At 22.7% G+C, this 15,719-nt stretch overlaps 6 protein-coding genes across 6 annotated transcripts; 4 read left to right on the plus strand and 2 right to left on the minus strand.

Moving 5' to 3' along the window:
• Positions 1 to 610: 610 nt before the first annotated feature.
• Positions 611 to 1,730, plus strand: PBANKA_1004700 (methyltransferase, putative; the record flags this gene model as incomplete). Its single annotated transcript, XM_034565118.1, has 2 exons — positions 611 to 637; positions 843 to 1,730. The coding sequence occupies 2 exons, from the start codon at positions 611 to 613 to the stop codon at positions 1,728 to 1,730; spliced, it is 915 nt and encodes a 304-aa protein (XP_034421847.1).
• A 346-nt stretch (positions 1,731 to 2,076) lies between these two features.
• Positions 2,077 to 3,168, minus strand: PBANKA_1004800 (peptidyl-tRNA hydrolase 2, putative; the record flags this gene model as incomplete). The annotated part of the gene is made up of 5 exons (XM_034565120.1): positions 2,077 to 2,126; positions 2,214 to 2,265; positions 2,407 to 2,481; positions 2,564 to 2,742; positions 2,955 to 3,168. 5 exons carry the CDS (start codon positions 3,166 to 3,168, stop codon positions 2,077 to 2,079), a joined length of 570 nt encoding a protein of 189 aa, XP_034421848.1.
• A 1,538-nt stretch (positions 3,169 to 4,706) lies between these two features.
• PBANKA_1004900 (transcription factor, putative) lies at positions 4,707 to 5,819 on the plus strand (the record flags this gene model as incomplete). The annotated part of the gene is made up of 1 exon (XM_034565121.1): positions 4,707 to 5,819. The coding sequence occupies one exon, from the start codon at positions 4,707 to 4,709 to the stop codon at positions 5,817 to 5,819; it is 1,113 nt and encodes a 370-aa protein (XP_034421849.1).
• Positions 5,820 to 6,847: 1,028 nt separating this feature from the next.
• Positions 6,848 to 7,177, minus strand: PBANKA_1005000 (conserved Plasmodium protein, unknown function; the record flags this gene model as incomplete). Its single annotated transcript, XM_034565122.1, has 1 exon — positions 6,848 to 7,177. One exon carries the CDS (start codon positions 7,175 to 7,177, stop codon positions 6,848 to 6,850), a length of 330 nt encoding a protein of 109 aa, XP_034421850.1.
• A 1,627-nt stretch (positions 7,178 to 8,804) lies between these two features.
• Positions 8,805 to 10,337, plus strand: PBANKA_1005100 (mitochondrial carrier protein, putative; the record flags this gene model as incomplete). Its single annotated transcript, XM_034565123.1, has 3 exons — positions 8,805 to 8,859; positions 9,097 to 9,300; positions 9,454 to 10,337. 3 exons carry the CDS (start codon positions 8,805 to 8,807, stop codon positions 10,335 to 10,337), a joined length of 1,143 nt encoding a protein of 380 aa, XP_034421851.1.
• A 1,641-nt stretch (positions 10,338 to 11,978) lies between these two features.
• PBANKA_1005200 (conserved Plasmodium protein, unknown function) lies at positions 11,979 to 14,894 on the plus strand (the record flags this gene model as incomplete). The annotated part of the gene is made up of 1 exon (XM_034565124.1): positions 11,979 to 14,894. One exon carries the CDS (start codon positions 11,979 to 11,981, stop codon positions 14,892 to 14,894), a length of 2,916 nt encoding a protein of 971 aa, XP_034421852.1.
• Between the last annotated feature and the right edge of the window lie 825 nt (positions 14,895 to 15,719).

Consider the following 15,719-nt stretch of genomic DNA (forward strand, 5'->3'; position numbering starts at 1 on the left):
TTTAATTTTACTTATTTTTATACTATATATTATTTCCCTTCTCAAAATATTGTTTAATATATCTTCATAAAATTTTTTTTCACTGAGTTTTCCTTCACCTTTTTCACACTTTCAAATATTTATATTTAATATTTTTTTTCTTTCTTCAAAATACTTTTGGTTAGTAGTATGTATTTTTGTATTTTTTCATTTATTATGGAATAAACGCTCTAAAGTACATTTAGCAATTTTCGTTTTCTTATTTATTTTTTTCAACCTTCATGGAAATATGCATGAGTTTAATAGGAATAAAAAGTAAATACATATGTGGAAAATTAATATTTAAACAAATATGCAGTGAAATTGAATAATCAAATTATAAGTTTAATTTAACCATATATGCATATACTTGCATTTATAATGCTTTATTGTTTGTACTTGTGAATATGTAATAATTATACAACATATATGCATTTAGTTCATATTTCCGATGGCGAGAATAAATCTTTTTATTTACAAAGGAAAAAGTTCATATATTTTTTGGGGGATACACTACTAAGTTTATTTTTTCAAATAATTTATTTTTTGGATTTTAAGTTCTTCAGAAATAGTAGTAGACGAAGAAAAAATTATGTTTACGTTTTCCTCCTTTCAAAAGGTAAATAAAATGATAAAATTGTGCATACGTTTATTATTCCTTTAAATGCATCCATATATAACAGTTACATAAATACATACATATATGCGTAAGTATGCATTATTGTGTTAATGCATAGATCATTTGTTCATATTCTAGGTTATTCATGTTAAACGCCCCTACGAATATCCTTTATTCTATTTATTTTACTTATTATGTTTTTTAGCTATTGCTTGGTGTGACTGTTTCAAGCGGGGGAATAGTGTTAAGTTGTTTTTATATTTACAAAAAAAATAGACCCTTAAATGATTATAATGTAGATGCACCAAGCGAACATTTTCGAATAAAAGTATTTGACGATTTAGCAAAAAATTATGATGAAAAAAATGATTTTGTTGAAAAAATTACATCTATTAGCAAATATAAAAAAAAAAACTTTCGAAAAGTTAGAGGAGTTGTATTAGAAATAGGGGCAGGGACAGGCAGAAATTTTAATTTTTTAAAAAATATAGATACATTAGTATGTGTGGAAAAAAGTGAAAAAATGTGTGAACAGTTGAAAAAAAAAATAGAAAAAATAAACCCTCCATATCCTGTATATGTTATAAATAATGATATAAAAAATAGTTATTTTAAACCTGACACTTTTGATTCTGTAATTTCATCTTTCTCCTTATGCTCATTGGAGCATGTTGATGAATGTTTACAACAAGTTCACGAAGCCATGAAACACAATGGAAAATTTTTTTTAGTTGAAAGAGGTATTATTTATAATAAATTTATTAGATATATTTTAGAAAGATTCGATTTATATCCCAATAGAAAAATTCCATGGGAATATGGATACTATGAAAATCGATCTCCTTTGGATATTTTAAAAAACAATGGATTTAACATTACTTTTAAACTGATCAAAAATGCGGGAAGTATATATATCTTAATAGCTAAGAAAATAAAACGATTACCAAATAAAACAGTAAACAAAAATAACCAAATATATACAAATCAAAGCGTTGGTAAAGATAAACCGAAAAAAAAAGAAATTCATATTAACGAAATATTGCTAGAGAAGGATAAGGTTCCTATTTATTATACTCATAGAAATGACTCTTAAAAAAATTAGTATACAGCCAAAGGGGGGAAGGGGATTTTACTTTATCCATGCATATATGCCCTTAGGAATATATATGTGTAATGCACTCATTTAAAAAAAATACATTTATGAATTATCATTACTTTTTAATATCTAAATAATCAATTTGTATAATTTAAAAAAAATAAGTTAAAATTTTTTATGTTTTAAAATTGGGTGCCTCCAAAAAAAATCAACATATATGAATATATATATACATGTGTCAAAATGATAGAACGCATATAAAAAATACGACTATGCGCGCATTTAAGCTAAACTAGTAAATGCAATTAATGTGTAAGTATCATAATGAATTATATCATATTATCTAGAGTAGCTTTAGTTGTCCTGTTATTTTATTGACTATTTCATCAGGAACTACAAAAGCGTAAAAAAACATATATGCATATAATATATTTATTCATAAATATAATAAATTCACCCTGCTTATTTTTGTGTAAGTACCTGGTTCAATAGCAATCACAGTTTCGGTGTTTGGCTCGATTTGTGTCCTTCCCTACGAAGACAAAATAATACAAAAGAGTGTGCGCATTGCATGCCTGTATATATTTTTTATTTACAAAATGCTCATGTATATATATGTGGTAACGACATGAATCCTCTTTAATATGAGATAAAATGTGTGCATTCGTTTTACCGCGTCAACAATTATCGAAGTAATTAAACCATCCATTTTTGCTTTTTTTTCAATTTCATACATTTCTTCTAAACTCTATAAAATTAAACATATTTACATAATTTTTTATGCATTAAAATAAAAAGTAGAATGAAATTTTTTTTAATTTTTTTATTACTGATATTTTAAGAACTATTTTTTTTTGGCCGTTTTTTTTCCATATATCATAATAGGTTAAAACGTTTTTTGAGTGCTCATTAGCTTTCAGTTTTCTATTTCTTTTTAAAATTTTCTCATAAACATCCAAGCAAGCATGACAACATTGAGAAGCTATTTTTCCTTTGTTCATTTTTATGTCTAACGTAAGAGAAAAATTTGGTTAAAAAAATAATTATGAATAAATGGAAGCGTAAATTGAAGTAAATAAAAATTTAGAAATAAAACAGAGTAAACATAGTGTATTGAAAAAGAACAAAAAATATATATGAGCATTTAAGAAGCATTATCACAAAGTTTGGGGTTCTTTTTTTTTATATGCTCAAAATGATAATGAACAAAAAATGTTTTACCTGTTCTAACACAAAAAACCATTTTACAGTCATTGTCACATGCACTGATGCTTTCATAAATATCTCTTACTTTTGATGCATTTTTTTGTATTTGGGATATGCACTTAAAACATAACCCGAGTATAAATCCACACAAAAACGTTAAAACTAAAACGATCATTCTATAACTATCATTTTCTAAGTTAGTTATATTGCCATTTATATCTGAATTCATGGGCTTTAAAAGTATAAAAAATATAATAATGATAAAATATCGAAACAACACCTAATTTATATAGATCTTAGCACATTATTCCCTTTGTTAGACTATAAGTATACACATAAGAGTCTTATGTAATAATATGCATTATAAGTGGAATCTATAATGTGAAAAAAAAAGTAAAAGAAATATTCATAAACAAAAATATATGTAGAGCGTGAAAAGCGTAGCACTATCTTTTAATCACCGTATATGCATGGCAATATAAATTCTTTTTAATATGCGTATATTCGGGTACTTGTGTAAATATATACTTATATGTGCACACTTGTACTTGTATATCCATAAATATGTAAAATATATATGGGTAGAAATATATTTACGAATTTTAAGCAGTTAAAGGGTTTCTTTCTTGATATACATGAATTTTACTTAGCTTAAGCTTAGTGTATTTTCAAAAAAATAAAAATAAATGAAATAAATATAAAAATTAGTAAGTATTGTTTTAAACACGTTAATTTGCTTATGTTTATGATTTGATTACTTTTTTTCAGCACTTTTGCCCCAATGAATTGTTTTACTTTCCCTTGATTCACAAATTAAAATTTAGTTACAATTTTGATATATTAACCATTTAATGAAAAAAAAATAATAAAAATACCAAAAATAAAAATGCATAAAATTTGAACAAATAAAATGAGACTAAAAAAATGTATTGTATATATTTTTTTGAATTCGTTACATTTATTTTGCATATCAAATAGTTATTTATAAAATAAATATAATCACAGCACACTAAAATATATATGCATTTAATTGCGATAATAATTCTCATAATTTTTTATTCTAACTTAAATTTACAACAGCAATCATTGGTAAACAATATATTTATAAAAAGGTCCATATGTGTATCTTAAAAAATTACATTTTTATTTTTCATCATTCTATTGTTAAACGATCTAAATTTTACAGTTTTGCCATAGATATATATTATTATATGATATACAAATATGTTCAACACTAAATCGTATGTTTTCTTTTTTCAAAAAAAAACATTTTTTTTATTTCTGTAAAATAAAACAACATTTTTTTCTTCCTATTAAATGAGAAGAAATAAATTAAAATAATAAATAAAATAGAATAAAAAATCAAGGTTCCATTATAATTAGCTTGATGCTGTTTTATGTTTTTTTATTTAAGAGCAAAATATAATAATCAATATTGTTTTATGCTTTATATAAAAACTATGGTTTGCTAATTATATATATATTATATATGGCTATACCGTTAAAATTTTATTTTATAGTTTGAATGAATATATAAATATTGTTATCATGTGAATTCAAAAAAATTAAAACTTCTAAGAAGAATGGAAGAATAGTATATATATAGCATTAAACAAAGATCAAAATATATGCATATATAAATATCCATATTAGCAATATAAAAATATATCGTAATTATGAATTAAGATATATCATTATATATATATATTTTTTTTTTTTTATGGGCATATATGCACAATGACTTCAGAAACGGAAAAAAGGAGCAAAATGAAAAAAAAACATAAAAATGATGACGATTTAAATCAAAATAAAGAAAAAAAAGAAAATGCAAATCACTACAATGATAAATACGAAGAAGAAAGTGAAAATTCTGAAAAAAATGTGAGCAGTTTATCCCCCCTTATATATGCTCATGATCAATTTGAATCTGAATCGAAACGAAACAATAAAAGGGACAGAATGAAAAAAGATAAATCTAATATTTTAAAGAGGGAAACAAGTGATTATATTGATAACTCAAATTCCTCATCACATGAAGGAAGCAATAGTAACAATAAAATGGATGATCAAAAAAAAAAAGAAAAAAAAAAAATGATAGAAGAAAAATCAAAGAAAAAGGAAAAGACACGAGAAAAATATATTAAAGAGGAGGAAAGCGGCATATTTGAAAAAAACAAAGAGAAAAAAATAAAAGAAAATAAAAATTCCAATTTTAGTATTGATAATGTAACAACAGAAGATATTTTAAATTATTTTATAGACCATTATAATAATGAAATAAGTATAGAACATGATGAACTATGTCAAATATTAACAGGTAAAAAATATTTTGATATAGAAAGATTAACAAAAAATTCAGCAGATATTACTCATCAATCAATAATGATTAAAAGTATACAAAAAGAAAAGAAACAATTTTGCAAACATTGTGGTTATATATTTAATTATGATGATTATAATTATTTATTTATAAAACGCTTTAATATGTCAAAAATAAATTATGATGATAATAATCCAGTTTTATGTGAAAATACTATTAAGTGTATTTATTGTGGTTACATAATAGAAGATTTAGATATAAATGAAAATATAAATTATAATACAAATAATTATATTGAGCTGCATTCGTATAGAGAAAAGTATTTATTTGATAATAATAAAAAAACTTATTGGCAAAATAAAATTGCTACTTTTGATAAAAATATTGAATTATTTAAGGAAGGGGAAAGTGGAGCTTATAATATAACTTATGAAAAATGCACAGATTGTGATCATGATTTTCTTTATTTTGTTAATATACAAACTCGAAGTGCTGATGAAGGATCCACTATTATTTACTTTTGTCCCAATTGCAAAAAGCAAACAACTGTGAATAATTAATGTTTCTCCTCACAATTTTATGCATGTGCATATTTTTTGTATTCATTTTTATTTCTTCCATGCTAACTTTTTAATTTACGTTTTATTCAATTGCTTATTTTCATTTTGAAGTTTTGTTGGCCTTCAATTTTTACTCCATTAAAAATTTTTTTTTAACTTAATTTAATTCAATTTAATTCATTTTTTTGTATTCTTACCCTATACCACATTTGCACACACATACCTAACTATTTTATTTTATATCATGCACAATGAATATACTTTAGCATATTTAAAAAAATAATGTTCATCAGTTTTATAAAATAATATATGAATTTAAAATATTTCAAAAGAAATGATGAAGCATAATTTGTATCACTTTTTTGCTCACTACAATTGTAAGTTTTATCTACATATTTCATTATTTTTCCATCCTTATATTATAATATTTGGTTTTACCAATAAACTGTATATTTAATGCTAATAAAAATACTTACATATATGTATACGAATATATGACATTAAAAAACTAATTTGATGGGAGTATAAGTGTTTCATCCCAAGTAATATTTGTAGCATCCGTATATTTCTTAAACATAAATAATAGTTTATTTAATACATAATTTGTTGAAAATGAAAATAGAGAATAAATTTGGATATACAAAAAAAAATAAAATAAAGTTAAAACTATACACTAAAAAAAAGACTAAAAAAACAATAATAATGATAAATGGATGAAAAACACAGAGGTATTATTAGACAACATATGTTGTATTTCATTATAGTATACTATTGCCATATTATTTATTATAATTTTTTTTTTAATAATTGCACCCTATATAATAATTTAAAATCTTCGTAATTTTTTTTAATGGTACCAAAATATCCCCAAAAATGACAGACAGACACAAAATAACTCTCTTTTTTTTGCGTCCTATATATTAGAGTTAATACAATTTTGTTACACCATATTTGTATAACATTTTCTTTGAATTCCTTATTTTCAGTAACACATATATATTTTTATTTTATGATAATTTCACCCCCTTTTATTTATGTATATCTCTAGTATTTTCTTTTTTTTGTTTTTTCTGGGTTTTCTTTTTTTCCCTACTCAATTTCTTCCTGACGGTTCCACCTCTGTCTCTTCTCATTTCACATATAACTTTATCCTTCTTTTTGGTAAATAAATTTACAAATGATTCATTAAAAAAAAAAACCCCATGACTTTTCGAATATATGTCAATATTTAAAGGGGGCTGCTCATTAAAGTAAATATCATTACAGTTTTTTGTGGCATTTATAAAGTTATTACTTTTTAAAAACATATTCTTTACGTTGTATATCCCTTTAATATGTCTCTTTAGCATAATATGCATTTTTATATTTATTTTTTTTTTATAAATTATTATCCCGTTTATATTTTCTCTATAGTTGTATATATATTTGTTCGATCCCCTATTTTTTGTTTTGCAGTATTTTAATGCCGTAATAAATTTATACCAAAAAATGAAAAAACAATAAACATAAACAAATCTTAACTATCACAGTGTAGATTTAATATAGCCAATTTTCTCTCTATATATATATCCTTCATGAAAATATATAAAAAGTAAAATATGAAAAAGTATTAAAGTAATAAACATTTTTTTGTATGATCCTTTGGAATACAATTTTCATGTTTCTTTATTTTGGTCTCTTCAATTTATATAACAATAATCGTTTAATCAAACCGAATAAATGTTACATACACCATACATAAATATATATAGGTACTTTATTTCATTTTTTTTATCTTTTTGAAAATATGAAGAATTGTAACGCCTTTATGCATGTTACTAACCAGAACAAAGTTCAAAATCATAAAATATATGCATTTTATTTATACTCACTTTTTTATCATTTTTTTAAATTAAAAAAATGTTATAGTTTAATTTTTTAATAAATCAATGAACACTGAATTTGAAACGCGATCAAATTAAAATAACATAAAGCAATAAATATTTTTAATCTAAAAAAATAGTCTTTGCAATTCAAAAAAAATGTATTCTATATAAAAATAATATATGTTATAGTATGCTACATTTACATTTTTGTATTTATTTAAATCAGCTTAAATAAGTTTTGTATATATTATATATATATGTCCTTTAAAAAATCAAAGGTAACAATGTGACGTTATATACTAGCGTAAATAATATTATAATACAAAATATTGCATATTTTATCAAATAAATAATAAAAAGTATTAACAATATTTTTTTTATATATATTATAATAAATGTTCTCTTGTAGTTTTAATAGCGTGTTTATAATTATACAATATTTTGATCATAAAATTGAAACCATATTTATTGTTTATTTTATATAATATAAATAAATATATATTTATAATATATGCTTTTTCATGTAAAAGTTTTTAATTTGCAATTTTAAATTATAATTTGGCTTATTTTTATTGACACTAATATTGATTGAGCCTATATAGTGTATTTTCTGTATGGATTAATTTATGCTTATATTCATACTTTTTATGCTATAATTATGTATTGCGACATATACCAGAACATTTTAAATATATTTTTATATTGATATATTACGTTTTTTGAGCAAGTTATATTATATGCATTATTATGTATTCAAATTTCTATATCCACATGTAGATATATATATCATTTAATGGCGATTGTTAAAATTATTCGCCAAGTCACATTTTCCATTTAGATGAGTTTATTATTCATTTATAAACGAAATAGGAAGGAAAACACAATTGCATGTAACAAAATAGTTGTCGGACTTATTTACTTTGATTTTTTTTATCGTTTGTATATTATATAATATATATATATATATACAAATCAATCTGGGGAATATGGATTAATAGAAAAAAGAAAATGCCAAAATAAAAAAAAAATTAGAATATTTTTACATTCATGTAATGTAAAATAAAAGAATTATATAATACATATAGTTAGGAAATAATATATTCTGAATACTCATGCAAAAATGGAAAAAAAGACTGTTAATTTTCAAAACATAGTATACAGTAGTACCGTTTCAAGTAAGAACAAACAATATATGCATACACAAAAATTGTCAACTACATATTTTTATAATCAAAAAGACAAACTGTAAAATTCATTATTTTGTTTACTTTCATAAAACAACATATTTATTTTTCATAATTTCAAAAAAATGTTACTTATTTTGGATTTATGCATAAATACTCACATAAATGAGCATACTTCATTTTTTATATATCAATACTAATTGTTTTATTATTTCTTTTTTAATTCAGGTATTTTTGTAAGCCTCATATGTACCCCCCTCGATGTTATAAAAAATTACATACAATATAATAGTAATGCTAATGTTGATAAAAAGTATATTGTAAACAAAATTACAAAAAAAAATAAAGAAAAACTTGTACAATTCAACTCCTTTTATTATCAAACTTTCAAAAATATTTATAATAAATATGGAATACAAGCTGTTTATAGAGGTAATTAAAAAACATATATATTATCATAAAATAATGTCTTATATCAGCTTTGGAATGTATTTTATTTCTTATTATGTGCATGTACACATTTTATTTTACCCTGTGTTCAATCATAATGTTAATATTTTTCCATATTTTGGGCCCTTAAAATAGGACTTGTTAGTACCACAAATTTATACGTAATAAACAATACATTATTTTTTTATGTATATGAAGAATTAAAAGAGCAAGGTGTTCCATATTATTTATGTGCAACTGTTTCAAGATTTATTTCCATAATTATCACATCGCCATTAGAAATATATAGAACAAATATTCAAGCAAATGTTTGTAACAATTTTAAAGTAAATATATTTGAAATATTTAGAGGTAAAAAAAATAAAAGAGTTAAAATAAATTTATATAAAGGGATAACATCAACACTTATTAGAGATATTCCCTTTTCAGCTATATATTGGTCAATGAATGAATACTTAGTTAGTTATATAAAAAAAAAAGATAAAGAATATGAAAATCGAAAAAATTATATTAAAAAATTTGTATACCCATTTTTATGTGCATGCTTAAGTAGTACTATAACTACATTTATAACACACCCATTAGATATAATAAAAACAAATATGCAAGCGAGATGCATTGATATTATACATAAAAATGATTTTGATTATAAAAAAATTAAGAATTATGATTTTAGTCAAAGACATAAAATAAATAATTTTTATAGTATTTTTCAAAATAATATATATAATAATAGATATTTATGGGATGTTAAAGTAAGCAATTACGCTCATAATAATCATAGATCTATATATTATAAATATGGGGCAAGTAAGTATGGATCAAATACTTATAGTTATAAATATTATAACTATTTTAAGTTAACCAATAATTATAATTATAATATTTTTTCTGTTGCAAAATTAATTTTAAAAAAAAATGGAATGAAAGGATTTTACATTGGCATTTGCCCAAGATTGGTTAAAATAGTGCCAACATGCGCAATCCTATTCTCAACCTACCACTATTTTAATCGTTGATGTGTTTGAAGATTTTTTCTACTCACATATTTGTATACAAGAATTCGCATATGCGCCTACTAAGATTTTTGTCTTTCTTTTCAAAATTTTCCAAGCCCTTCGAGTTTCCTTTTATATGAATTACATTGTTTTTTATTACCTTAGTTGCAATTTCACCTAAATTTATTCATTGTTCGATACATTTATTTCAAATTAAATATATACATATAGTTAAATACCATAACTACAGTTTATTTGACATATATACCTACATATGTATGTAGTGCATCCATATGTTATTTTTTACCTTTATTTTTTTTGGTAATTTTTAATATTTTAAATAATTAATAAGTGATATTTATTAAGCATACAACATATACCAACTAAATAAAAATAAAATTTTTTTAAAAATATTTTTATAAAATAAAATGAAAAAAAACGCTAAATGCGATAAAATTCAGACACTATAAATTATAATATCCTTGTTAAAAAGTTAGTAATTCATCACCTGTTTTGTTTTTCAAATAAAACAGACGTTGCATATTTAGGGTCTTTGTTGAAATGCTTACGAAAATACATAAACTCGTATATAATAGTATATGTATGGACTATTCTTTGTAAGCGTTTTTTTACATTCAAATTTTGCTGAGTTTTATTTGATTTGTTTTTTTATTTTAAGCTTTATTGCGAAATATAAAGCCAATAATCGTAAAAACATTTCTCCATTTTTATAATAAGTTCAATTATTTGTTTATACTTGTTTTCAATTTTATATATGCATGCACATTTTAAAATAATACCAATTTTGATTCTCGAACAGATCTGTTGTATTTTTTTATTTTTTCTTCCAAATTTCTTAAAAAATTTCAATATAAATAAAAATTTACAAATCGTAAATTTTACAATTGAGGACATTTATAAATGCGTCTAAATTATATATAGGAAAAATATTATACATATAAGACATCACATTATGATGATAAATAAGCATTATGAACATGTGCACATATAAATAGCCATTTTGATATAACCACAATATTATAAAAGTCTTATTTAATTTATTATATTAATATATGGCTTTTAAAAAGTACATGTGTATATGTGTAAGTATGTCTTTCCATATACATCTAATCAAAATCAAAAAGGAAAAAAAACACAAATGCCCAATATTTTCATTATATACACATATATATTAAATTAAAATCATCCTCAAAATAGTTCATTTTTTCTCTTTTGTTATTATATATATTTTCTCCTATTTGCCAAATTAAATATATTTGAGCAAATTTTGTTTAAAAAAAATAAATTTTATCAATATTCATATAATTATATATTTGCATGTTAATGAAAACTATTTTATTCCTCAATATAACAAATACATCATTTTATATACATATATATAGCCATTTTTTTACCTCTTTTACTTTTTTTTGTTTCTTTCATTTGTTGACTCTTTATCGTTTTGTTCTTTGATTGTTTATCCATTTGTTTATTTGTTATTCATTTTTATTTCATAATAGATATATTTTTAAAGCCGAGTATATTTCGAATCATTACACATGTGCATTATTCATACAATATACATAACATATAAAAATTATAAACACGGATATTCTAGTGGTACAAATAAATAGCATAGCTAGCTATATCACGATAAAAAAGATGAATATTGATCTTAAAGATTCAGGATATTATCAAAATAATGCCAGTAGTGATAATGCAGAAAACAAAAAAAATGATAATTGCATTGAATTAGTAAAAGAAAAAATATTTGTCTATAAATGCAATATATGCCTGCTAGTATTCACATGCGCTCATATTTTTGAGCGCCATATTATAAAGGAGAATCATCGAGTTAAACAATTAGATGTGTTAAAAAAAGATAAATATTTTAATTGTTTAAGATGCAAATATATTTGTCTTAGTATTGTTAAAATAATAAAACATATAGAATTATATAATCATGGACAAAACATTTTAAAAAAAATTAAAAAGAAAATTCTATATACTGGAAAGGCTAATTGTGAATGTAAAATAAAATGCTACTCCTTATATTCACAAAATCAAGTTAATGTAGAAAATAAAGAATCAGTTAGAAATAAAAAAGAAAATGATCTTAAAGTGGACATAAATGATGAAGTAAACGTAAAAAGGGGAAATAAAACAAACGAAGAAATAGAAAAGAATAGAAATATTTCCTATGTGTATAATAAATTCGAAAGTAACAAACCATCTATTAGATATATAGACCAAAAGGAATATCACAAACATAGCGCAAATAATACTCAAATTTATGATAATTTAAGCTCCTTTTTTCAAAAAAACAATGCTACTAATAAACCCAAAATAAGAGATGATATATCTACTAAATTTTTAAGCAAAGACATGCCTATGCATTCATTTCCCCCATTTTGTAAAAATTTGTCACAAAAGCACAATACTATTAATAGTCGAAATTCTAAAAATAATACGATGGATCGCGTAATATATGATGAAGTAAGAAGAATAAGTAGTGACCCATATTCTATTAATAACAAAAATTACAATATTTGCAATGAAACAATTGATCCTCAAAAAATTATCACGAAATGTGATATTATTAAAAGGACTACAAGCAGTAGTAGTAGTGAAGATAAAACTGATGAAGAAAATAATTTGAGCTCTATATTAATAGATACAGAAAAAATAAATGATTTTAATAATAATTGGCCAGATTTACAAAAACCAGAAAATCAACGAAATAAAAAAAAAATACATAAAAATAGTAATGATATTAACCACAACTTACTACTAGACATATATTCAAATAACTTCAATTTTAATAAAACAAAAAACGTTCAAGGTTTTTCTTTAAATAGTTGTAATGAAAAAAAAGAAAACGAAATAGATGACTCATTTGAAAATAATACTATCCCATTGAGAGGAGAAACAAACATAATTTCTGATGACAATGCCAAAATTACTAAGGAAAAATTCAGCAATTTTAGACATAAAAATAATGCTGATAACTATCAATGTGGTATGTTTAATTGGGACTTATATAGAAGCTTAGAGAAGACAAATTTTAATCAATCTTCTCAAAAAATTAAAAAAACAGATAATGAGGGTAGTATTAGTGATAATAAAAACTATAATAATAGGCATTATATTCCTTCTACTTTAAAAAGGGGTGAAAAAGAAAATAAAGTATATAGAAATCTCAATTCCCCCAAATCAACAAATGAAAAAAAACTTTTATCAATATTTATTCCTGATTTAGTTAACAATATACTTGGAAAAAATGATGAAGAAAAACAAAATGAAACAAATTCATATTTCTCAAATATTTCAAAAAATGCAACAGATTATGATGTATTAAATACACAACACCCAAAAAATAAAAAAGCTTCTTTTGCCAAACTATCTAATACTAATAATTCGGATTTACACGCACAAAATAATGAATATAAAATTAAAAGTAAGAATGATAATATTTATAATAAAAAAAATGAAAAGGTGAATGAAAATATTACAAGTCAGGCCAACAAAATTGGAGAACATTTATCAGAAAATTATATATTCCATGAAAATTATAACAAAAAAAATAACGAACATGAAAATAATCATACAATCTTTCAAAATTTAAATAATGAACAATTTTCAAAGATTCAATATTGTGACATGATATTAACTGACAATGATAATATAAATGATAAAAGTAGAATAAGAAACTATGATGATGATGATGAAAACAATAAATATGGAAATACTGTTATTTGCAAAAAAATTAATAAAATATATGATAATTTATCATGTTATGAGACGTTTCAAAATGAATTACCAATGAATATGCACTATGCGGATGAAAATTTGAACTTCTCACCTCAGTTCAATCAAGCTATAGAAATGGGAAAATATAAACACACAAATATAAGAAATAAACAGAAAATAAAAGATGACATTGATATAGACGAAACTAATTGTACATTCTACAAGGGTAACGGCAACAACCCCACTTCTATGGCTAACATGAGAACAAAAAATAATGAATTATTAAACATTTGCCACAATTTAAATCTAGAAAAAATAAATGATAGAGAAAATAGTTTAAAGAATAAAACAAAACGGTTCAGCATATCCAATATGGATGATTTCGCTTTCTTAGAATGCACAAATAAGGATGACCAAAATAAAATAAATAGTAACACATTTTGGGAGTTTATAAGCTATTACAATAATAATAATAATATTCAAGATGCGCAATATAATAAAAGGAACAAAAATTTTATTGAACAAACTGAAGATGATAGTTGGGACACGTTTACAAATAATAGAAACGATAACAGCGAATTTTCGTATAATGATGATACAATACCTGATTGGATAGCCAAAGAAGTAAATAGTAATAATAGTGATAGAACTTTTGACGAACAATATCAATGGAAACAACAAACAAATTGTAATAATATTTATGCAAAAGATGAAAAACAATGTAAACATATTTTCAATCCTAAGGATGGTGAAGAAATTTCATGGGATAGTAGTGATAAAAAAATAAATCATCATATTGACTTTGGAAACTGGAATAATACCAACTAGAAAGATAAACTTGGAATTAAAAATAAAAAAGGTTGATACTTATTGAAGAAATATACGAAATAAAAAAATCGATTGTAAAGAACACCAAAAAATAAAGTAAATTAAATTTAAAGCTACAACACTTGTAAATAGAAGCTTATATATTCCGCTACTTGCTGAGAATTATAATTTTGCAAAAAAAAATAAAAAAATACAATTCTTTAACATTTACAAAAATAAAGGCAATTTAAATACACATTCCATTTTTAACTTAATTTGGACATATAGCACAAACCCCTCAAATAAATACAAATGAATTTGTGCATATCTCAATGAAATAAAGTTATATACCGTGTCTTATCAGGGGGCAGTTATAATTCGTAAAAAATATAAAATTAATAAAAAAAATTAAAAAATATATCATAATTTTTAAAAAACATTGTGCACGTTTTTAAATTAATTAAAATTAATTCATAAAATTATGTATTGTTAAAAAATTAGCGTAATGCTAGTATTAAAAAATTGCACAATTAAGAGGCAAAAAATATAATAAAATCGAGATAAAACAAATTAATATTAAAGACTCATGGATGCCCATTTTATAGGCATAGTATAAATATAATTGCATCAAATTATTACAAAAAAAAGGCGCATTAAAAATATAAGATTCTGGATATGTTATTAAAATAATAACTATCTCGCGGTCGCAGATCAGGGGTGTCGAAAAAAATATGTGTATGCATATTTACGCATGTAATGTAAAGTACGAGAAGCCGTGAATCGTCCAAAATTAATAACGATAACGGATTAGGCAATAATATTTATAATCGCCTTTATGACAGCTTT

Source organism: Plasmodium berghei (genome assembly GCF_900002375.2).
Source record: "Plasmodium berghei ANKA genome assembly, chromosome: 10".
Lineage (NCBI taxonomy): Eukaryota > Apicomplexa > Aconoidasida > Haemosporida > Plasmodiidae > Plasmodium > Plasmodium berghei.